At 40.8% G+C, this 25,623-nt stretch overlaps 2 protein-coding genes across 10 annotated transcripts in view; both read left to right on the top strand.

Moving 5' to 3' along the window:
• The window catches only part of LOC114919311 (NLR family CARD domain-containing protein 3-like), a 51,826-nt gene extending 47,387 nt beyond the window's left edge, over positions 1-4,439 (top strand). For 4 of the 8 annotated variants that reach the window (XM_065960459.1, XM_065960454.1, XM_065960453.1 and 1 more), the window contains 2 exons: positions 45-91; positions 2,876-4,439. In XM_065960459.1, the coding sequence (XP_065816531.1) occupies positions 45-91; positions 2,876-3,462 (634 nt within the window). In that variant the 3' untranslated portion in view covers positions 3,463-4,439. The remainder of the gene's footprint in view (positions 1-44; positions 92-2,875) is intronic. The other 4 variants (XM_065960457.1, XM_065960460.1, XM_065960458.1 and 1 more) reach the window with 1 other exon arrangement.
• The window catches only part of LOC114919286 (NLR family CARD domain-containing protein 3-like), a 155,238-nt gene that overhangs the window by 14,142 nt on the left and 115,473 nt on the right, over positions 1-25,623 (top strand). Inside the window, exon 1 of one of the 2 annotated variants that reach the window (XM_065960424.1) lies at positions 11,559-11,664. The exons of the other annotated variant lie outside the window; for it this stretch is intronic. The gene's annotated coding sequence lies outside the window, so the exon portion shown is untranslated. Of the gene's footprint in view, positions 1-11,558; positions 11,665-25,623 lie in introns of those variants that run through there. 2 annotated transcript variants of the gene reach the window in all.

The following is a 25,623-nucleotide window of genomic DNA, read 5'->3' as shown; positions in this document are numbered from 1 at the left end:
ATCTAGATGTATGAAGTATATTCTGATCTGGTTTCTTCCTCCAGGTTGGACCATGGTGGACTGCACAGACTGGATCCTGGTCTGAGGAAGTGTGAGTGTGTTTTCATTTCTCTTCATCAGAACACAGCAGCACATGTTTGATGAGGGCTGGAAGTAACACAAAGTGATGATAAAAGTGAGGGGTGATGGAAACTCATGAGAGTTGAAATATTAAACAATAAAAAATATAAACTGAAATAAAAGTGATAATCCAGAAATGTATAATGTTCCAGTTTAAGCTGGAAGTCACAAAACGTGTGTGCTCTAAACGATACATTTCTGTTGGATGTGATGAATGGTGATTATCTTGTCACTGGATAATCACTTTGAATTTCAATCACAATCACTTCAACACTTCAGATATGGACAGACACACAAACATTTAGACTGCTTCATATTTCACATCACAAGTTTTCATCTCCTCCTTTCTTATCATCACTCTCTGTGACTTCCACCCTCGAGGCTCCTTTCCTTCAATGACAACAGAAACAGTTTGTGTTGACAACCATCAATGATGAATTAAAGACAATTACAGATTACATTTGGCTCTATTTTCATCAAACCATTTGGATCAAATCCACCTTCATGAAATGTTTATGTTTGTATTTGTTGACAGGACTCGTCACTTTTGAACTCAAGTTAAAGAAATGAGTTTCTGTTTTTGTCTCTGATTGAAAGATTTTAGAATTCAGATCAAAACACACAAAGTGAACACAGTGATCCAACTCCAACATATCTGACATTAGAGTCCATGAAGATCAATAATAAATATGTGTTTAGAGTTGATCAGAACAGATAAAGTATCATGAAACAGCTGATTAGTCTGATGGATCAAACTGCTCTTCTTCTTCTAAACCAGTGGTTCTCAAACTTTTTAGACTACGTACCACCTCCGAAAATATTTGGCTCTCCAAGTACCACCATTATGGTAGATCTTAAAATACACTGTAGGCCTATTTCTACACACATTTTAATCAGGAGGTTATTTATTGTTGACTGTTGACAGCCACACTATAGGACTACTAAGGGCTAGTGCTAGAACTGACACTTAAACTAACTCTGACATTTACCCAAATCTAAAAAAGTGCAGCACAATAAAAATGACAACTTTATACCAACAACCTGTTTGAGAATATTTAATCTCCAGTGTTTCCCACTAATAGACGATAACTGGGCCCAAGTATATTTCAGACCTGTTCTCATTTAATTTTTCATTTATTCATAAAATTGCTGCGTGCCTGAGAGAGAGAGAGAGAGAGAGAGAGAGAGAGAGACAGAGAGACAGAGAGAAAGAGAGAGAGAGAGAGAGAGACAGAGAGAGAGAGAGAGACAGAGAGAGAGAGAGAGAGAGAGAGAGAGAGAGAGAGAGAGAGAGAGAGAGAGAGAGAGAGAGAGTCTCCATACATGCATCTCAACTGAAGCTCCTTCTGGCTCCGTTTTAAAAATGTTCAGCTGCTTGCTGCCGATTGTGTACTGAACTCCAATAAATAACTGAATATCTGTTAATGTAGGTCTACATTAACTGAATATCTGTTAATGTAGGTCTACATTAACTGAATATCAGTTAATGTAGGTCTACATTAACTGAATATCTGTTAATGTAGGTCTACATTAACTGAATATCTGTTAATGTAGGTCTACATTAACAGATATTCAGCTGCTTGCTGTTGTTTCAGGACTGAAATATAACAGAATATCGAGTGGAGCTTTTCAAAACGTGAGGTGTACTCCTGTTGTTGTTCATGTCTGAGCGCGAGCAAAAATTGAGCAGATTAAAGTTGTTTGTTACAAAAACTAGATTAATTTAGAGGGGAAAACACATTTGATATAAATACAACCCAAAGATACAAGACAGATAAGATAGGAGCACGACAACAATAAAAAAATGGCGTTTTATGCTGAACAGGTTTATTATTATTTTTTTTTAAACATTGTGGAGATTTCTTTGCGTACCACCACAGGGAGCCCGTGTACCACCGGTGGTCCACGTACCACAGTTTGAGAACCACTGTTCTAATCCTTTCTGTTCACTGACGGGTCGACACACTAAAGAAGGGCTGGCTCATATGAACATATGATCACATCATGTTTTAAATATTGATCCTAATAAATCTAAATGAATATCTGTAGTGTGAATATTTGTCAGGATGTGTGCTGAGGGTGCTGCTGTTCACGTCCATAGAAGTGACATCATGACACCAAGGAGGAGAACAGGAGTTCACTTTCAGCTCCACTTTGGGATTTCTGTTTTTGGATCAGACCTCCACTTTATTTACTGCAGCTCAAACTAAAGTTTACACTGTGAAGTGGGCGTGTCCTTCTCCTCTCTGTGTGATAGGCTGTTCCATCTTTATTCAGTAAAATGTACAAAGTTTCTTGTTGTTATTGACATCGTCTCCCAAAGTCCTATGGAGACAGTTTGATCCCCCAGCCATAGACACAAGGATTGATGAGCACACAGATGATTCAGGGTGTGACTACATCACATTGTGTGTGACAGTGAAAGTGGAAATGAGGCTCCTGTTTGTGCTGAATGTGACCTCTGAGGACAGAACAGTTGGAGACAGCAGATGGTTCACAGCTTCTTTGTGCTGCACTTTGATTAGTCAGACTTTATTCACTGCATGTGTTTGTTGATTTGGATCTCCATTCATCCTGACTGCCATGGTAACTACATTTGAACTAGATTAGAAGTGGATTATTACATTTCAGTGCCAAACATCATTCAGTGCAGAATATGAACTGTAAGTTTGATTGACTCTCAGTAAGTGTCAGTAAAGTTGTTGATGAATGAACAGATGATAACCTGCAGCTGTGTTGTTGTTCTCTCCATCAGACGCCTGTGAGCTGGAACTGGACACAAACACAGTGAGCAGATACCTCAAACTGTCTGACAACAACAGGAAGGTGACACGTGTGAAGGAGGAGCTTCAGTCATATCCTGATCATCCAGACAGATTTGAACACTGGCCTCAGCTGCTGTGTAGGACTGGTCTGACTGGTCGCTGTTACTGGGAGGTTGAGTTGAGAGGAGAGGTTGATGTATCAGTGAGTTACAGAGGAATCAGAAGGAGAGGAAACAGTTATGAATGTTTGTTTGGATATAATGATCAGTCCTGGAGTCTGTTCTGCTCTGATGAAGGTTACTCTGTCTGGCACAATGACATAAAAACAAACATCTTCTCCTCCTCCTCCTCCTCCTCCTCCTCCTCTTCCTCCTCCTCCTCTGTCTCTCACAGAGTAGCAGTGTATGTGGACTGTGCTGCTGGCTCTCTGTCCTTCTACAGAGTCTCCTCTGACACACTGATCCACCTCCACACCTTCAACACCACATTCACTGAACCTCTCTATCCTGGGTTTGGGTTTAGGCTCTGGTTAGCAGGTTCTTCAGTGTCTCTGTGTCAGTCTGAGAAACTCTGCTGACTGAAGATCAGCTGACTCTGTTCTCTCTGTTTCAAACTAATGAATTATTCTGATTTCATCACTTAGATTGTAAATGTTTTATCACTCTTACCTGCAATCCTCAGTGATATGAAAAATCATAAAGAATAAAATACTTTAGTTCATTTGTTTTTCTTTTATATTTGAATGATACTGTAACACCATGTTGAGATTAAACAAGATCTTTCTGAGGTACAAGAGAATCCTGGACTCAGAATCAGCTTTATTTGCTAGGTATGTTCACAGATACGAGGAATGTGACTTTGATAGACTGTGTTTTATGTCGAAAAGTAAAACATGAAGTATTATAAAATCATTGAAAACATTAAATATACAAGCCTACATGAGACAATAGTGCTGGTGTGTGACGTGCAAAGATGCTAATTCACATGATAATAAATGATGTTATTGTGTAACAGATGGATTAATTTACATGAGGTATTGACTCAACACGACCTCATTATGTATTGATCATGTCAATAGTGAAATGTGCACCCCTGTCTCTGCCCCTGCAGTGTGTGGGTGTGTATCTGTGTCAGTAGTGTGTCTAGGTTAATCAGGTGGTGATGGATGCTGCTGCTGAGTGGAGGTAGAAAAGAGAATTGCCATGACGGTAGTGGCCGAATGCTGACACTGAAGCTTTTAAAATCTCAGCTGCTGCAGCCTGCTCGCTCCTTCTCCGGCCACTTCAAACAAAGCCAGCTTGACATTTGAAGATTATAAAGATAGTACATTTTTAAGATTGATTAGCGTGTGTACATAGCTAAATAGAGAGTTGTTTTGTAAATATACTGTATGTAAATTTAAACACTAAGAAATTGTACACCACACAGAAGTGATTTTCACAAATGTCATTTTGTTTGCTTTATTTTGATGTAAAGAAAGATTAGGGTTGTTGCTACCCACCTTTTGCTTGTTATTTTCTGCTCTGAAGAAAATAAACTGCTGTTGGAAGTTGACTTGGGCTGCTGGATTTCTTGGGAGTGGGAAGAGTGGGTGAAGGGGAGTTTCTCCTGATGTCCAAAAAGAGGAAAAGCTGAAGTAGAAGCTGTTCAGGTCTTCGGCCAGTCTATTGCTACCTACAGGTTGGGAGGAGGGTCTACTGTAGTTGATGTCCTGCAGGTCTCTCCAAACTGATGCAGGGTCATCTGAGAAGCTGTGTTTTAGCTCTTATTAGCTGCTCTGATCTGTTTTGTCAGCTGGTTTTTGGCCTGCTTGTACAGATACTGGTCCCCACTCCTAAAGGCCTCCTCCTTCACCTGACACAGCTGCTTTCGATGTGGTGAAAACCCAGGTTGTAAGCCAGACCCTATGACCCACCCTGTGGCAAGGAGCAGGAGAGGGCGCTTGTCTACCAACCTCTTGTACCAGCTGTAGGAGCAGAGGAGAGCTGCTCTGGTTTTCTCCAGGTTATGTGGCAGAGACGCACCAAAGCCAGAGCTGATGGCACCACAACCTACCCCTCTACTTCAGGAAACAATGGTGGCTGGTAACTACACACACAGTGGAAAGGAGAAAGTCCTATGGCAGAGACAGGGAGAGAATTGTGACCATACTGAATCCATATTCAAATGCTTGCTCCAGAGTGAAGGATCATGGGATACAGCAAAATGGAGTCTGGTCTCAAGCTCCTGATTGTAGTCTTCCGGGTGGAAACAAGAGGACAGACTAGCTGTGGCCCCGAAGAGTCTATAGAACTCCTTCCAAAACCAAGAGGCAAACTGGGGGCCCCTGGTCTGACACAACATCCTGAGGGTTTACATACAGCTGAAAAACATGAGATAACATGACCTCTGCCATCTCCATGTCAGAGGGAAGCTTTGGCAGAGGGACAAAATTAGCCATTTTAGAAAATCTGTCCACCCCTCTCCTCAGTTCTTCTCAAATATTACACAAGTGTCTATCAATCATTCACGTTTGTGCATTTATATGAATGCGCATATATAAATATATATATGTGTGTGTGTGTGGATGAGATGCCCGGAGATGCTAAAGGCTCTGGACATTGTTGGGCTGTCTTGGGAATGGGAATTTGCTCATCCAGTGTTTTGTGGACTTGGAGAAGGCTTTTGACCGTGTCCCTCAGATGATAATGTGGGGGGTACTGCGGGAATACGTTGTCCCGGGGCCGTTGCTACAAGCCATCCGGTTCCTGTATGACACAAGTGGGAGCTGAGTCCGCATCCTCAGCACAAAGTCAGACACTTTCCCAATGGGTTTTGGCCTTGCCAGGGTTGCCCCTTGTGTTTGTGATTTTCCTGGACAGGAACTCAAGGTGAAAAATCTCATCTCTGCTTTTTGAAGATGATGTGGTTTGTTGTCTTCCTCATGCTGGGACCTCCAGCAGGCATTGGGACGGTTTGCAGCCAAGTGCTAAACGGCTGGGACGAGGGTTAGCACCTTTAAGTCTGAGGCCATGGTTCTCTGCTGGAAAACAGATTGCTCTCTCCAGCTGGGGAGTCAGCCTTTCCCCAAGTGAAGAAGTTTAAGTATCGGGGTAGACCCAGAGTTTGGAACGCCTTGGAATGCCCCAGGAGGAGATATGTAAAACTTTGCTGGGGAGTGTTGGGGGTTGATGGTTGGAGCAGAGGAGAACCTTGAGGGACTGAAATTCAATATTCCATGCAAATCTTGTTCCTGGGGAAATGAGAGCATTGAGAAGGGCTGCAGCGGAACTATAGTTCCTAATAAAATGTCAATAGAAGTTAGCAAACCCTGGGACTCTTTTCTCTGCCTTGACAAATTGTTGATTCTCCAGCAACCATTGTAACATGTGCTCTTCCCCTGGCTGGAGAAGATCAAAATTCATCAAGTTAGTCAAAAACAACCTTGTTCAAAATGTCTTTTAGAACAGTGGTTCTCAACTCATGGGTCGGCACCCAAAAGTGGGTCGCTTAGCCGTTTTCAGAGGGTTGCGAAGGTGTGCCTGGGGAAAAAAATTGTCAAAAAGTCTATGAAGCACAGGGACTTCTGGTTTGGTGAGTATGTGAGCACAGCGTAGTCTCCATCCCCCATAACTCTAACTTCAATTTACTCTTAAAAACCCTACTTTTTTTCCACCCCTACAAGCAAAACTGAGGAAGACTACGCTAAGACTACGCTCCGGAGGTTGTTGAGGAACGCGTTAAATATCGGGCGGTCATGGCTAAACTGTACAACCTCGCTTTTAGGCCGGCTCTGCTCTTCCTAGCCCGCTTGCAGATAAGATTGGATGGCGGGGTAAAGAAGAGGTTCTCGTCCCCCGAGAAGGCTAACACCTTTGCGGCTAACTATCAACACACCCCGAGGCCCGTTTAGCTGCACTGCTAGCTCACTCGGAGTTTGAGCGCTAGCCACACTAGCCATGCTAACACGGTCTTTCATCAAGCAATACCGACATGGCCAGGGTAAGACTCTTTGACAATTTGAAAATGCTTCAAGTGCACAATCCCTTTGGCTGTATCGGGACGTAAAGGACACTATGGTGACACTCCAGGTCTGGGATGTTCTGATAGCCCTTTGCACTTTACTGTTGGCCTGGAGGCTAACCGGCTAGCCATACCATCATCATGTACACTTAAAGTGCCGTGATGAGAGACGATATATTGTGGTATTCTGAGTTTGTTGTTTACTCGGACACATTATGTTTGATTGTTGTCTTTGTTTTATCTCTCCACCTTTTTCTATTATGTTGTAGAAGTCTATATCATTGATGCTCATAGGCTGGCACTTTATCTGAGGTGTCCATGGTTCTGAGGTGCTAAAGTTCACAATGTTTCTGTGGCTGCAATGTCTACAAATTGTATTTTTAAATGAGGCCTTATATCTCATTCACACTTGGTGCTGAATAAATCTATCATTCCGCAGCTTGGAGCCAGTTAGGCATATTATCTGACCATAGCTAGCTTGACCAAATAAGGGTTCATTCTGTGTTTGTATTTCTCTTATTTTAATTGTTTTTATTCAATGTAGTATAGCTCAGACTGTCTTAAGACCTCAATTTGAGACTTGCAGACTGTTTATTTTTTGTACGGTGGTGGGCCAATATTTGATATTGTGTTCAGAGGGTTACATGTTTACATATCTGATTTTTCTCTTTTACGAGTTATGGGATCTGAGATGAATCTTGAAGGAGTGAGGACGCAGAAAGGGAAGAACACATCTTTTGTTTTGGTTGATAAAGATTTGTTAAGGGACATGGGTAAAGTGGGTTGGGAGGGATGGGAGGATCGTTCTTTCTATGGGGAGGTTATTTTGGGAGGGAGAGTTGAAGCTGGAAGGAAGTGCCAGCTTCACAGATGTGTAGGGAGGGGGACTTCTTTGTTGACTTATCATTTTTGTAATGTTTGTTTTGTACATGTTAATTTTGTTGTTACTGTGCTATGTTGCTCAGGCACTCGCTGCTTTTCACTCTTTTGCTGCTCGCATCCTAGGATTGACCAGAAACTTTTGCTGCACTGTGCTGTGTCATGGCTGGTGTGACCAGTGGGGGGGCGGCTGGTGGACAGGCGGTGAGGATCGTCTCCTTAAATACTGCAGTGAAGCGAACTAAAATCATGACACATATTAAGAGTCTCAATGCCGACATAATGTTCCTTCAGGAGAAACATTTATAAAACTCTGATCACCGGAAGTTGAGCAGGCAGTGGATTGGTCAGGTCTTTCACTCTAAATGTAATTTGAAAACAAGAGGCACAGCCATATTAAGAAGGAAAAATGTACATTTCACTTCTACTAGCACAATCCTAGATTCAGACGGCCGTTACGTGATTATCTCAGGCATACTATACCAGAAGCCGGTTGTCCTGACGTCGGTCTGTGCTCCGAACTGGGACGACCATCATTTTATGAAGTTGTTACTGTCCTCTATCCCGAACTTGAACTCTCATACTCTGATATTTGGGGGTGACATGAACTGTGTCATAGACCCAATATTAGACAGATCTAGCTCACGGCCCGCCCCACTCTTAAAAATGTCACAGACCCTTTCGGCCTTTATGGATCAATATGGTTATGTCGATCCCTGGAGGTTTTCGCACCCCTCTACCAGACAATAATCCTTTTTCTTGCACGCTCACCGATCGTTCTCTCGGATAGACTATTTTTTGGTTGATAAAACACTTATTCCGTCAATTATTTCCACCCAATACTCTCCTATTACTGTGTCTGATCATTCTGCTGTGATTCTGGACCTCCGCTTTGACCTCAGACCAAAGGAATTCAGAGTTTGGCGCCTAGACCCACTATTGCTGGCCGATGTAAACTTTTGCAAATACATTGCTGATTCGATTAGTTTTTTCTGCGAAACTAATAAGAATGATGAAACCTCCCCCTCATTATTGTGGGAAACCCTGAAGGCTTTCATTAGAGGCAGAATGATCTCGTACACGTCTCATGCGAACAAGCTGCGCAGGGCTCGCCAGAGGGAATTAGAAAAATCTATAACTAACCTTGATGTCTTACTGTCGACTTCCCAATCACCTGACTTGTACAAAGAAAGGCTAGGACTCCAAACGGAGCTTGACCTTCTTCTCACTACAAAGAAGCGAGGACAGAGACATCTGTTGGTGTCTCGCCACCTCCAGCAAGAGCATGTGACACCAGCAGTGAAGCTAACGTCTGCTCAACCAATAGGGCTCAGGCAAACGCAGCAGCGGCCCAGGCCGACAAAGCATCTAATTTGAACCAAGACGGCGGCAGGGTGCAGGAGCAAGAGGACAGTTAGCAGTGGAACGACAAGGGGTTTTATCAAGTCAACTTTAGTTATACTTTAAGAATTATATTTAATTATTAACAATATAAATAACAATATCATTAAACTATGTTTCATCAACTCGGGGGCACCACCCTGAAATCAGGGAAAAATAACCAAAATATCACTCAAATCAGTCTCAAATTAGTTATTTAATTATTAATATTATTAATAATTAATAACTGTATTTTATAAATTGAAGGCGTGAAATCCGTACACAAAGCCCTCACACCCAGCTTATATCACAATGTAAATACACCAGTAATCACAAACAACTGCTCTCTTAAATTATAACAGAATTTATTTAAACAAAGCAACATCAATCCAAAATCAATGAACTTAATCAAACAAATCACGATCATAAACTAATCTAAGCAACAAACATTATCAAGCAAAACTTGTGGAGGAGGAGTAAAAGTGTAGATGTGTTGTGGGAGATGGCTTCATACCCACGTGGTCGCCCTTACGATGGCGCACACCTAACAAAGACCTGGCATGGTCTATTGTATAAAGAGGCCGAGTTTGGCCCTGCACGATCTGTGTCTCTGAGGCGTCTGGATGGCCGCGAGTGTACAGATCTCTATGTGTGTGTGTGCAGCCTATGTGTGTACATCACGTGAGTGAAACGAACCCCTTTATAAAACGTCTGTTTACCGGCGGGTTAAATACGGCACCGTGAGAGAAACGGGTCTTATGAAGCGGTTCTGATTAATTGAATTAATCAGGATGATCAAAGTCATCGCTCAGGTGTTTAGAGGGAAGGAGGGACCGTCATAGCAGCACGGAGTATTCTGTTTTATTAGAACATCATGAGGTTAAAGGAGTACAACAAAGATATATATAATAATAAATGATTAAACATGTATTTAATCATTATTGTATGAACAGGAAAATGCTGAGGAAAATGTCTGCGTTAATTATTCTGGTCCAAATATTGGATTTGGGTCAAGCTGGATTTGAACCTGCTCAAACGTGAAGCGCCTCGTGGATTTGTCCTCTACGGCTACACGCGGCTGGCCTCCGCGTGGAAGGTAGCTATGCTAACCACTATACCACCAACGCCATGTGACATCTATGTTACAATTAAATGATTTAATAGACTCTGAGCTGAAGATGGAGACGTGACGATGTGTCTGTTTGACTTGTTTCAGCATATTTTACATTTTACACTCCGACTTCATCTTCAAGTTTAAATCTACGGTGGCTGGGAGGGGTCAGGAGAATGCATTTACAAAACCGCTTTGCAAACTCCACAACATGAATGCTAAAGTAACAAGTAACATTAAATAATCACAACAGGTCCAGAATAAAGCTGCTCTCTCTCTCCTGTGGTTTCACATCAAATGTCTGTTGGTTAGAAGTCAAACACAGATTATTGTATTCACTGATGGTTTTCTTACTGAACGTAATAACAAATAAAACTCTTTTAACTTGTCAGATTATCTTTCAGTACTGATACACACCATCATCCAACGAGCTGTGGGAGGTCGTTCATCATCATCTCAACGCTCAGTAACGTACAGAGACAATTCACCAACAAGTCAAAACCCTGTATACAGTTTAAAAAAACATTTTGTACAGAGAAGCTTTAGTCAGTACTGAAGGGACGATGAGCCTTTCTGTGTCACCGTGTTTATCTGTTAGATGCTGTAAACGTTTTGTCTGTTTCTTTTGTTCATTTCTGTAAAACGTCTTTATTATTCTTTAGTTGTTGTAGATATGATGTTGTTAACGGGGGAACCTAACAGGGATACAAACAAACAAACAAACAAACACATTGTTTCCTGGGAGCTCCTGAGCTCTCGGGTCTTGGAGGTTCCTCTGGATTGTTACAGCTCACACGTTGAGTACCAATCTGTTTAATTTGAGCCCTGCTTATTCTGAAATGAGGATTACATCAAGACCAGCAGAGAATAAATATTTAACTTTAATCAAACGGTCAAAAAGATGAAGATTACAGATACTGATCATGTTTGTCTACAGTTTAACTTTTCATTCTTTTTTAATTCATTACACTGTGGAGGAAAATATCACAGAGCAACTTCAGAGTGGATAAGTTTTATTGGCGTTACAGTTTAATAGAAGAACAGAGTGACAACAAGGAGGAGGAAGTGTGGAGTTCAACAGGTGGACATCTTTATTCACCTGGTTCACCTTTATTCACCTCACAGACACACCAACTGTAGAAGGAAGATTTGAACCTCTCTGCCCTCATGAAGTTCAGATTGAAGGAGTAGAACTGAATCATCATCATCAGTGTTTTATTAAATGTTTAATCACACTCTTATCTCTAATGAAGGCTGTGACGTTTGAAACCCTGTTGCCATGGTGATAAACATCCTGTTCTATTTCCTGTTTATACTTTATACTTTCACTTTCTCCAGTGGTGACGCAGTTCTGTTCTCCATGTTGAAGGCAGAGTCCTGTAAAATATTATAATCCTCTGGTTGAAGGTAAGAGACTCTTTTCACTGTTGTTCAGACTCTCTGTTTAATTTAAGTCTCAAAAGAACTGTAAGCTAACAGTTAGCCACCAGGTTCGTTAGCTGCTCTTATTACAGTAGAAGTAAAGGGAACATGATGACTCTCAGTTTAGCACGCAGGCTATGCTAACATGCTAACGTGCTAACATGCTAACCGGACAGTTAAACTCTTTTCACACATACAGAAATCTCTTGAACTCCGGTCTCTCGGGAGGTCGACTCTGACAGATGAAGGGGGGAGGGGGACTCTCTCGGGCTCGCTCCACCTCTCACTCACTGCACGCCATGACAGCACGAGGAGAGGAGAAATGTCAGAGCATTCAGATCCTTACAGATAAAAAAAACAGGAGAGAGGGTGAGAAGTTAAACCCTGAAGAGACATGAGAATGTTTATTCATGACATCATACGTTTCTTCAAACCATGCTCAGAGCTCTGTTGAAGAGGTAAACAGACTCTTCTATCTGATCATTTGTGATTGTATGAAAACTTTTTATAATAGCTTTTAAAGCCACGGTAACTAAAAGCTTTTAACTTTTTGTTGAACCGTCATCATTAAATGTTGAATGACAGCTGGTGGGCTTCCAATATAAAATAACATGTATCTGAATGTAAATAAGGTGAGCACAGTGCATGAAGTAGAATCCAAACAGAGAATGATGATCAGAAAGTTCTCCCTCAGAGAGCCTCTCCATGTGTTCACACTATAGAACATCATACCTTAGATTTATAGGGCTTTCACACGAGCAGAAATGTTTTGCTCGAACTTCACCCAGAGTTTCTCCTCTCAGACCCCGAGTCATTTTTTCAGCAGCAATTCAGAGTGAGCTGAGAACGCAGCAGGATATTCTCTGGAGAATTCTGCTTGAGCCAATGGGAGGGGGAGTTATGTTTCTGTACTGTGACTGTAAGAAAAACTGATACTCCCAGAAAAGTGAGTCCAGCTTCTCTCCTAAAGTAAACTCTCAGTGCAGCACTGCACCACAGAAACTGGATCTCAATGTGTGAGTGTCGAGGAGTCAATAAATAAGTGCAGCTCTTCCAGCAGGAGGGACCCCCTCCTCTGTGTCCTCACACTGACCCAACATGACTGTTGTTGCTTCCTCTGGTGTACACCTGTGACCATGCGGAAGACCCGATCGCAAAACTCAGCCTCAAAGCCCAAAGTTGCATCATAGATCCAATGGGATTATTATCCATCAAACCACGGATTAACTTCTATGGTCATGGCTACATGGCTATCGCCTCCCTTTTCCACCGCGGTGGCCAACATGCAGCAGCGAGTTCGGGGCGAGCCACACAGCCACCAGACGCGGGCTGGAGAGCTGCTCGGATTTTGTTTACTCTTCTTCTACTTGCCGGCGATGTGCACTTAAATCCAGGCCCAACTCTACATCTGACTAGCACTTTGGGTAATACATCTGCCTTTCCAGTGGAGCCTTTCTCACCCCACAAACACATAACGTGGACAAATGCTGTGATCATTTTACAACAGCTATCACTGGATTAATTGACAAACACACTAAAACATGGAAGAGCAGACCAAGAAGAAACTCGCTCCCATGGTTTAGTCAAGACCTTTGGCAATTAATGAAAAGACGTGACTTTGCTCTTACAAAATGTCTTATCTCTAAAACTAACATTGATCATTTAATTTATACTGGCTTAAGAAACAAAGTTGTAGCTGAACTACGCAGGGTTAAGATGAATTATTTTTAAAGCTTATTGAAGAGTCCAAAGGCAATAGCTCTGCGCTGTGGAAGCACATTAACACTTTAACCAACTCCAATGCCTCAAAACATCATAGAATTAAGGGTTTAATGATAAACAACACATTTATTTCAGACAACGCATCAGTTGCAAGTGAGTTTAATGCTTTCTTTATAGAATCAGTTCAGGAACTATCCAAAAACTTCAAACCTGTCGAGTTAAGACCAGACACACTCAGTCAGAAAACTCAAAATGGATTTTACATCAAAGAAGTAACTTTGGAAAAAGTCAGTAAGATCATGAGTAACCTGAACAACTCAAAGACTAGGGATATTCATGATTTGGACGGTGAACTGATCAAATATCATAGAACTCAATTACTTAAGCCAATAACACATCTGGTGAATATGTCAATTCAAACAAAAACTTTCCCTGAGAGCTGGAAAAAAGCCATTATCAGTCCAATTTACAAAAGTGGTGAGCCAGACTTGACATGTAATTGTAGACCCATTGCTATTCTCCCAGTTGTAACCACAATGTGTTGCTATCCAAACTTTCTAAATTTCAATTCTCTGATCAGGCTTTGCAGTGGTTTGACTCATACCTAAGTGGAAGAGTGCAATGTGTCAGAGTCAGTGGGCAAAAGTCCATCTTCCGTAACAACAGCATGGGGATACCCCAGGGGTCAGTTCTAGGTCCACTGCTATTCAGCATGTACATCAATGACCTACCTGAGATCTGTCCTGCAGTTGGCTGCCAAATGTATGCCGACGATACGGTTATATACACACCTGCAAGATCTGCTAGGCAATCTGCTGCCCACCTCAATGACTCCTTGCACTGTATTGCAAAATGGCTTGAGTCTTCTAACTTAACATTAAATATTAAGAAAACAGTTTCCATATGCTTTTCTATGCTCAAACAAAGGGATAAAGAAACATTCTTAGTTAAAATAAATAATGAGACCATCAATGTCGTTGAAGATGTAAAGTACTTAGGGATTGTTCTAGACTCACCTACGATTCGAAAAACACCTGTAAAAAAGCGAGATCTAATCTAAACTGCTTCAGAATCATTAGGAAATACCTCTCATTTAGTACAGCTCAGCTATATATACATGCTATGATATTATCACATCTATCATATTGCATCAGTTCTTGGTCTCAAGCCTCACAAACAACTTTAAAGCCAATCATATCCCTATATAACCAATCATTAAAAATCATGGACAAAAAAACGATAAGATGGCACCATTGTCGTGTATTAGAGGTACACAATATGTTTAGTTTTGAAAGCTTCATTAGTATTTTATCCCTGTTGCATTCATAACTGCACTGTATTTATAACTGAACTGTTTTCTTTTTCTTACCCTTTTTATCTTTATCTCTGTTGTTTCTAAAAGCCTCCCGTGGACAGGTGTTGCAAATTAGCATTTTGCTATAAACTTGTGCATGGTTAAATGTTACAGCACCAATGTTACTGTATGTCCATGTTAAATAAACAAACAAATAAATAAAATAAAATAAGTTCTGTGTTAAAAAAAAATGTTAAAAAAAGCCTTCTTGTACTTAGTAAAAATATATTTCTTACTCCACTGAATTTATAGAAAATCTTTAGTTTGTTTGCTAGTTACTTCTCAGATTCAGATTTAGAATGCAAAATAGGATGAATACACTATTTGTCTAAATATCTTTATTATATGCCCTGTGAATTCACAAGGTATCCAGCTACAGGTATGTAAATAGGATTAGATCCAACTGTAGCAATGACAACAAAATGAGGAACACATTAATGCATTAAAAATATATATAATTAATATTCTGCAAAAGGTACATTTTTGCAAAGTAACTATTATTCATTTGTTACTCCAGACTAAAGTCTGATATGTTTGTACTCTAACTTCTGTAACTTGTTTGAGGGTATTTCTGTGTTGTTACTACTTTAGACTGCTTAAGGTTAAGAACAGAGTCGGCTTCTTATTTAGTATCAAAACAAGTTCCTCATTTATCATGAAATAATCTCAAAATGCTCCAAAAGCCTCATTTGAATGTTAGAATAGATTTTTTCTCTGGGGGAGAAACCCCCCAGACCCCCCTAACTTCATTTACTTTTCAGACTTTAACTTATTCAAAGTTTTATATAGATCACCTGCTGCACCTGTTAATTTATATAGGCATAAAATTCACTTGACTGTAGGTCAAATTTGTTAAAAAAGAAGCAAGCTCACATCTGTCAGCCTAGATCTTGAGCTTCAAAAAAGAAAAATGTGTCAATTTTATTTCTTAGATAGAAAAGACCTTCAAATTGTTTTTTTGTACTTGTTTTATACTTTGAGAATTTTTGGACATTTTTTTTTTCTGCTTTAATCCCGGGCAGTGACATCACAGTGTTCACCAGTCAAAGAGTTCAGTGATCAGACTCATCATGATAAACCATATCACTGAGTTTGTGTTTCTTTAAATAGAAATCCAGTTTACAGAGTAGCAGCTGATTTCAAAGATGGAGCTTGATGAGCAGAGGTCATATTTTTTCTAATTATCCCTCAGATCATTACAACAGAAAATAAAAGAATAGATCTTTAATGTCATTGCTATAAAAACAGTGAGAGGCAGTTTAGCAGCTCTTTGTCAGAGGCAGCACAGACAAAGAGCTCTGTTCTGCTTTTCTACAACTCTTTCATCCTCAGACATTTACATCACTCTCACTTCCTGTCTTCAGTCCATGTTCACCTCTCCCAGTACTTTCCTCCTGTTTCTCCTACTTCTCCACCAGAGTCCCTCAGAATACACCTCCTTCTCTTCTTTAAACAGCCCAGACCTTCCCCTCTATCCTACTCACCTGCAGCACAAAGAGAGAGAGAGACGTGACAAAGACAACAGCACCAACCCTCAGCAGGGTGGTAGAACAATTTACACTGACACACATTTCAATAACAAAGCTCATAATATAAGAGCCACAGTCATAATATGCTTCATTAACTACACTGAGTCCAGTATTCAGGACAAGAACACTTTTATAATCATCAGAGACAGAGGAAGGATTCCTGCTCTCTATGAACAAACTTTAACTTGTGTCCTTTTTGAACTTTCTTGAATCCAGAAGTTCTCTAAGTGGTCTTATCCTCAAAATAAAGAAAACAATCTTGTTCCTCTGCTGAGATATGATAAACCATTGTTGTAGCTCCTTTCAGATTCAATCTAGCTCGATGTTAACCAGAATATCTAATTAAGTCAAAGTTAGATATACTGTATTTTATTAATATAAGCTTTTCTAATACTAAACATACTTAACAAAAATGTTCTAAAAGTTTTCATTAACCAGCTGTTTGTTTGTATCAGGATGAAGAGACAGAGACCAGACTCTCCTGGACCCAGCTGTGTGTCCATGAAGAGTGACTGGTCTAAAGATGTCATTATTAACTTTAAAGATGGACGTCCTGCTGATGGAGGGTGAGATCTGAAAGTGAAGTTAATGTTCTGACTCTGTTGTTTAAAGACTCATATCTTGTCTCAGAGCTTCATGATGTGTTGTAGGACTCATCAGTTTATTGTTTCAGCAGTGACATCACAGTGTTCACCAGTCAAAGAGTTGAGTGATCAGACTCATCATGATAAACCATATCACTGAGTTTGTGTTTCTTTAAATAGAAATCCAGTTTACAGAGTAGCAGCTGATTTCAAAGATGGAGCTTGATGAGCAGAGGTCATATTTTTTAAACCATATTGCTGGGCAATAGTCAAGATTGGACAATATTAAAGCCTGGATTACCTGTTTAGTTAAGTTTTGTGTTCAAAATCTGGCACATCTTTTAATAACAGAAAGACCATTACCCATCTTAGCTACAACTTTATTTATATGTCGAGTCCATGATAGTTGACTATCCAAGATCATTCCCAGCAGCTTAGTCTCTTGCACTTGGTCTATAGACACATTGTTTATACACAGATTTAAATTTGGTTCTCTGCTCAGAACATAATTCGACCCAAATATAATGCTGTTTGTCTTTGAGAGATTCAGGACCAATTTATTTTTCTTTATCCATTCAACCACTGATCGTAACTCTGAATATAAAACTGTGTTTAACTCATTGGCTGTGAATGCCAACATATATATAGTTGAATCATCAGTATACATTGAAATGTTGGCCTCATTTAAGACAAGTGGTAAGTTATTTGTGAAAATGGTGTAAAGCAATGGACCAACACAGCTTCCATGTTGCACTCCCCACCTTACCTTTTTAACATCTGAATAGCTCCCAGTAAAAAAAACAGTTTGGTTTCTGTTAGTTAAATAGCTCTCCATCCAAGATAATGCACATGTTGAAAAGACATAACATTCTAATTTTTGTATTAATAATTTTTGATCAATAATGTCAAATGCTGCTGTAAAATCAAGAAGGACAGCTGCCACCATTTTACTCTTCTATTTCTCTCAGCCAATCATCAGTCATCTGAGTCAGAGCAGTAGCTGTTGAATGCCCTTCTCTGTATGCATGTTGAAAGTCAGTGGTTAAATCATTCAAAGAGAAATAGCCTTTAATTTGTTCACTCACTGTTCTTTCCATTATTTTACTTAAAACAGGCAGTAAACTTAGTTACTTCTAATGGATGATACTACATAGTGATCACTACCATCAGTGTGTGAATGGGTGGGTATGACAGGTGATGTAAAAGAGCTTTGAGTAGTCGGAAGACTAGAAAAGTGCTATATAAGCTCAAGTCCAATTACCATCAGCTCCCATCCAATCACCTGTAGCTCAAGGAGAGAGAGAGACGTGACAAAGACAACAGCACCAACCCTCAGCAGGGTGGTAGAACAATTTACACTGACACACATTTCAATAAGAAAGCTCATAATATAAGAGCCACAGTCATAACATGCTTCATTAACTACCCTGAGTCCAGTATTCAGGACAAGAACACTTTTATAATCATCAGAGACAGAGGAAGGATTCCTGCTCTCTATGAACAAACTTTGACTTGTGTCCTTTTTGAACTTTCTTGAATCCAGAAGTTCTCTAAGTGGTCTTATCCTCAAAATAAAGAAAACAATCTTGTTCCTCTGCTGAGATATGATAAACCATTGTTGTAGCTCCTTTCAGGTTCAATCTAGCTCGATGTTAACCAGAATATCTAATTAAGTCAAAGTTAGATATACTGTATTTTATTAATATAAGCTTTTCTAATACTAAACATACTTAATAAGATGATATTCTTTTAAGTTATAGAATACGACTTGTAAAGTTATTTTCATGTGGGGGACACAGAAGAAGTCCTTTAACCAAACACCAATCCTGCCTCGTTCCACGTCGACAGCCTGGTCAACATCTGTTTTCAGTCCACAGTCTGTCCCTCACCTGCTCCTGTTTCCCAATAAACAGTCTGGCCTCGGCTTGTTCATGGTTCTCTTTCAGAGGTCCAGCCAGTCTCCTGTTCCTACAGATCACTCTCTCAGGTTGTCCTTCTGCCCCCCCTGGTGGTCACTGGTAGTATCTTCATGAACATCTGTCTGTAGCTAGCCTGAGTTCTTTCTCTCTGAAAATGCAGGTTGGACTTCTAACCTTTATTGTTCCTGGTGTCATCTTTCTGAGCTGTGTTTATGTTTGAGTCTTCTTCTGTTAACTTTGATTCCATCAGTCTAAAGAATCTGAGGACAGACACAGTGTTGTCTGTATTCTGTGTGAGATACTGTTCTAATAGAAACAGAGAGAGCTGTGGAGAACTTCAGCTCTGCCTCCTGATCACTGATTATCCATCTGCTAGTTTGAACTGGAACAATCTGATTAAAAATGATCTTTGTTCTAAAAGCTTTCATTAACCAGCTGTTTGTTTGTATCAGGATGAAGAGACAGAGACCAGACTCTCCTGGACCCAGCTGTGTGTCCATGAAGAGTGATTGGTGTATAATGTGTATCTTGGTTCAGAGCTTCATAATATATGACACATTGTTTTCTTGTGTCACAGAGTTCAACAGGAGAGCTCCGAGGTTCACAGAGATCAATCAGACCAGCAGAATCCAACAGACCTGGACTCCATCTTTATGGTCTGTTCAACACACTGTTATATAATTTACTACCATTACAATAATTTAATGCTAAGTTATTGTTCTGTTTCGACCAGCTGACCTTCAGACTGACAGATGAATCACATGTTGAGTTCTACCAGTTTATATTAAATATCCAGTGTCTCCTTCTGTTCCAGCTGCTGGAGGAGAACATCGTCACCTTTGTGAAGAACGAGCTGAAGAGAGTCCAGAGAGTTCTGAGTCCAGATTACCCAGAATGCTTAGAGAGTCAGAGTGAGGATGAAGAGCAGGGGAGAAGCTGTAGAGAAGATTTTTTGAAGATCACTCTCCACTTCCTGAGGAGAATGAAGCAGGAGGAGCTGGCTGACCGTCTGCAGAGCAGTAAGAATATTTTAAGAGATTTAGTATTTTAGAAAAAGGACAAAACGGTTTAAAGTTCCAAACTCAGATAGTCATGTGATCTATATCAGGATCTGTTCAGTGATTTCAGTTTATTCTTTATTCAGGAACGTTTGGTGCAGTGCAATGTAAACTGAAATCTAACCTGAAGGAGAAGTTCCAGTGTGTGTTTGAGGGGATTGCTAAAGCAGGAAACCCAACCCTTCTGAACCAGATCTACACAGAGCTCTACATCACAGAGGGAGGGACTGGAGAGGTCAATGATGAACACGAGGTCAGACAGATTGAAACAGCATCCAGGAAACCAGACAGACCAGAAACAACCATCAGACAAGAAGACATCTTTAAAGCCTCACCTGGAAGAGATGAACCAATCAGAACAGTGATGACAAAGGGAGTGGCTGGCATCGGGAAAACAGTCTTAACACAGAAGTTCACTCTGGACTGGGCTGAAGACAAAGCCAACCAGGACATACAGTTCACATTTCCATTCACTTTCAGAGAGCTGAATGTGCTGAAAGAGAAAAAGTTCAGCTTGGTGGAACTTGTTCATCACTTCTTTCCTGAAACCAAAGAAGCAGGAATCTGCAGGTTTGAAGAGTTCCAGGTTGTGTTCATCTTTGACGGTCTGGATGAGTGTCGACTTCCTCTGGACTTTAAAAACAACCAGACCCTGACTGATGATACAGAGTCCACCTCAGTGGATGTGCTGCTGACAAACCTCATCAGGAGGAAACTGCTTCCCTCTGCTCACCTCTGGATAACCACACGACCTGCAGCAGCCAATCAGATCCCTCCTGAGTGTGTTGACAGGGTGACAGAGGTCAGAGGGTTCACTGACCCACAGAAGGAAGAGTACTTCAGGAAGAGGTTCAGAGATAAGGAGCAGGCCAACAGAATCATCTCCCACATCAAGACATCCAGAAGCCTCCACATCATGTGCCACATCCCAGTCTTCTGCTGGATCACTGCTACAGTTCTGGAGGATGTGCTGAAGACCAGAGAGGGAGGAGAGCTGCCCAAGACCCTGACTGAGATGTACATCCACTTCCTGGTGGTTCAGACCAAACTGAAGAACATCAAGTATGATGGAGGAGCTGAGACAGATCCACACTGGAGTCCAGAGAGCAGGAAGATGATTGAGTCTCTGGGAAAACTGGCTTTTGAGCAGCTGCAGAAAGGAAACCTGATCTTCTATGACTCAGACCTGACAGAGTGTGGCATCGATATCAGAGCAGCCTCAGTGTGCTCAGGAGTGTTCACACAGATCTTCATCGAGGAGAGAGGACTGTACCAGGACAAGGTGTTCTGCTTCATCCATCTGAGTGTTCAGGAGTTTCTGGCTGCTCTTCATGTCCATCTGACCTTCATCAACTCTGGAGTCAATCTGATGTCAGAAGAACAAACAACATCCAGGTCTGAAGTATCAAGAGAAAAACCTGACCCAACACTTTTATATCAGAGTGCTGTGGACCAGGCCTTAAAGAGTCCAAATGGACACCTGGACTTGTTCCTCCGCTTCCTCCTCGGTCTTTCTCTAGAGACCAATCAGAATCACCTACGAGGTTTGTTGACACCCACAGGAAGTGGCTCACAGACCAATCAGAAAACAGTCCATTACATCAAGAAGAAGATCAGTGAGGATCTGTCTGCAGAGAAAAGCATCAATCTGTTCCACTGTCTGAATGAACTGAATGATCGTTCTCTAGTGGAGGAGATCCAACAGTCCCTGAGATCAGGACGTCTCTCCACAGATAAACTGTCTCCTGCTCAGTGGTCAGCTCTGGTCTTCATCTTACTGTCATCAGAAAAAGATCTGGACGTGTTTGACCTGAAGAAATACTCTGCTTCAGAGGAGGCTCTTCTGAGGCTGCTGCCTGTGATCAAAGCTTCAAACAAAGCTCTGTATGTGTCCACATAACTATCCAGGTTTAATGTAGTTCTCTTTATTCAGAAATAATAACTATTGTTTTTAATTGCTTTCATTTGTGTTCTTCTGAATCCTCTTCAGGTTGAGTGTCTGTAACCTCTCAGAGAGAAGCTGTGAAGCTCTGTCCTCAGTCCTCAGCTCCCAGTCCTCTAGTCTGAGAGAGCTGGACCTGAGCAACAACAACCTGCAGGATTCAGGAGTGAAGCTGCTGTCCTCTGGATTAAAGAGTCCTCTCTGTAGACTGGACACTCTCAGGTTAGTGTGCAGCTGATCCAGATTATTCCTCTAAGATTGTTTTCTTGATGAATCATTTCTTAAATGTTCCTTTAATGAGTGGTTTAAAGTTTTAGTTACTGTATGTTACCACATTAAAACTGTAAAGCTCTGAGCTTGTTCTGTAGCTCCCAGTCTTTTAGTCTGAGGAAGCTGGACTGGAATAAAGAAAGTTAAATATGAAGATCTGTTAAGTCCTTTTTATGATCGTGTGTGTGTGCGCGTGCGTGTAGTCTGTCAGGTTGTCTGATCACAGAAGAAGGTTGTGCGTCTCTGGCCTCAGCTCTAAGCTCCTCCCACCTGAGAGAGCTGGACCTGAGCTACAATCATCCAGGAGAACGAGGAGAGAAGCTGCTGTCTGCTGGACTGGAGGATCCACACTGCAGACTGGAGACACTGAGGTACAGACAGACTAGAGGTCGCGTTAACCGAATATTCTCCGTCTTTGACAGAATTTTTTGAACAATGACGAAAAATAATCTGAAGGTTTTGACTGATTAGAATCACTGGGTGTCCACCACTCCTTTCTAATTCCCACACAACTCTGTCATTAACCACATGTAAAGCACCTGCAGTAGACCTCCCAGTCCAGTTGGTGGCGAGTGTGCATAATTAATTAGTTATTGTCTTGTCCTGTAGGCTGACCTCACTTGCATGACTTCGTTGTCTATGGTTGTTTTCATAGCATGGTTAAGCTATCTGCATGATGGTCACAAACTGTTGAAACTGCACAAAACCAATCCAGGCACGAAAGCTAACTCCATGTTTCTTCCTATTAGGTTAACATTATTTAAACAATATTTAACCATCTGACTGGTCAAATTAAATGTTAAACAATGGAATAAACACAATAAACACGACCCGAAACTCCCGCTCTCACCCACTACCACCTGCTGCACATTGGATCAAAGTAGAGTCAGAGAACGCGAGTCCCCCATGCTACGTCATATGACGCCATGTTGAAAAAAAGAGCGTTCTAAACAGCTATACTGAAAACGGACACTTTCTCCTCTAATTTTTGCCCTTTAGTGTTGTATAACACATCAAATCAAACATTGACGTATTCTACAGCCTTTATCAGACAAAGTTAAGTGTTCATTTATTAAAAATGTAACCTGCAATATGCTCTTTAAATTTAGACAAAATGTCTTATGTTAAAGTTTTGTTTGAATGTATTATTTAACGTAGTTTTAAAAAACAGTATTCCACAATGTGTAACTGTGACCGGAAAACAAATGTTGCTCCGTAGCTTTATTGACGATAAAAGTGACTTCACAGGGTCGGTGTTGATTTTTCTCTTCATGCTCTTATAAAATTATTATCTGTAAGATTGTTCTGCAAATTAAACGTAACATGTGATTGACTTGTTTCTATAATCATATGCTAAAATAAATAAATAGGCAATGTCTCATTATCATAAAAATATATGAAATGAAAATGACAGATCGTTATAGATTATGATGGAAAATGTATGACAAGAAAGTCTAGCGCAACCTCTGAGACAGACAGACACACAGAAGCTGTCTCACTGTTTCTGAATGATGAACTAATGGTGGATTTAAATCTAGATGTATGAAGTAGATTCTGATCTGGTTTCTTCCTCCAGGTTGGACCATGGTGGACTGCACACACTGGATCCTGGTCTGAGGAAGTGTGAGTGTGTTTTCATTTCTCTTCATCAGAACACAGCAGCACATGTTGGATGAGGGCTGGAAGTAACACAAAGTGATGATAAAAGTGAGGGTGATGGAAACTCATGAGAGTTGAAATAGTAAACAATAAAAAATATAAACTGAAATAAAAGTGATAATCCAGAATGTGCTGAATGTGACCTCTGAGGACAGAACAGTTGGAGACAGCAGATGGTTCACAGCTTCTTTGTGCTGCACTTTGATTAGTCAGACTTTATTCACTGCATGTGTTTGTTGATTTGGATCTCCATTCATCCTGACTGCCATGGTAACTACATTTGAACTAGATTAGAAGTGGATTATTACATTTCAGTGCCAAACATCATTCAGTGCAGAATATGAACTGTAAGTTTGATTGACTCTCAGTAAGTGTCAGTAAAGTTGTTGATGAATGAACAGATGATAACCTGCAGCTGTGTTGTTGTTCTCTCCATCAGACGCCTGTGAGCTGGAACTGGACACAAACACAATGAGCAGAGAACTGAAACTGTCTGACAACAACAGGAAGGTGACACATGTGGAGGAGCTTCAGTCATATCCTGATCATCCAGACAGATTTGAAAACTGGCGTCAGCTGCTGTGTAGGACTGGTCTGACTGGTCGCTGTTACTGGGAGGTTGAGTGGAGAGGAGAGGTTTATGTATCAGTGAGTTACAGAGGAATCAGAAGGAGAGGAAACAGTGATGAATGTGTGTTTGGATGTAATGATCAGTCCTGGAGTCTGAGTTGCTCTGATAGAGGTTACTCTGTCTGGCACAATGACAGAAGAACAAAGATCTACTCCTCATTCTTCTCCTCCTCCTCTTCCTCCTCCTCCTCCTCCTCCTCCTCTGTCTCTAACAGAGTAGCAGTGTATGTGGACTGTCCTGCTGGCTCTCTGTCCTTCTACAGAGTCTCCTCTGACACACTGATCCACCTCCACACCTTCAACACCACATTCACTGAACCTCTCTATCCTGGGTTTAGGCTCTGGTTACCAGGTTCTTCAGTGTCTCTGTGTCATTTGTCAGTCTGAGAAACTCTGCTGACTGAAGATCAGCTGACTCTGTTCACTCTGTTTCAAACTAATGAATTATTCTGATTTCATCACTTAGATTGTAAATGTTTTATCACTCTTACCTGCAATCCTCAGTGATATGAAAAATCATAAAGAATAAAATACATTAGTTCATTTGTTTTTCTTTTATATTTGAATGATACTGTAACACCATGTTGAGATTAAACAAGATCTTTCTGAGGTACAAGAGAATCCTGGACTCAGAATCAGCTTTATTTGCTAGGTATGTTCACAGATACGAGGAATGTGACTTTGATAGACTGTGTTTTATGTAGAAAAATAAAACATAAAATATTATAAAATCAACAAAAACATTAAATGTACAAGCCTACATGAGACAATAGTGCTGGTGTGTGACGTGCAAAGATGCTAATTCACATGATAATAAATGATGTTATTGTGTAACAGATGGATTAATTTACATGAGGTATTGACCCAACATGACCTCATTATGTATTGATCATGTCAATAGTGAAATGTGCACCCCTGTCTCTGCCCCTGCAGTGTGTGGGTGTGTATCTGTGTCAGTAGTGTGTCTAGGTTAATCAGGTGGTGATGGATGCTGCTGCTGAGTGGAGGGAGAAAAGAGAATTGCCATGACGGTAGTGGCCGAATGCTGACACTGAAGCTTTTAAAATCTCAGCTGCTGCAGCCTGCTCGCTCCTTCTCCGGCCACTTCAAACAAAGCCAGCTTGACATTTGAAGATTATAAAGATAGTACATTTTTAAGATTGGTTAGCGTGGAGTCTGGTCTCAAGCTCCTGATTGTAGTCTTCCGGGTGGAAACAAGAGGACAGACTAGCTGTGGCCCCAAAGAGTCTATAGAACTCCTTCCAAAACCAAGAGGC

This window comes from Labrus bergylta, chromosome 11 (genome assembly GCF_963930695.1).
Source record: "Labrus bergylta chromosome 11, fLabBer1.1, whole genome shotgun sequence".
NCBI classification, from domain to species: domain Eukaryota; kingdom Metazoa; phylum Chordata; class Actinopteri; order Labriformes; family Labridae; genus Labrus; species Labrus bergylta.
This window is presented reverse-complemented; position numbering and strand designations above follow the sequence as displayed.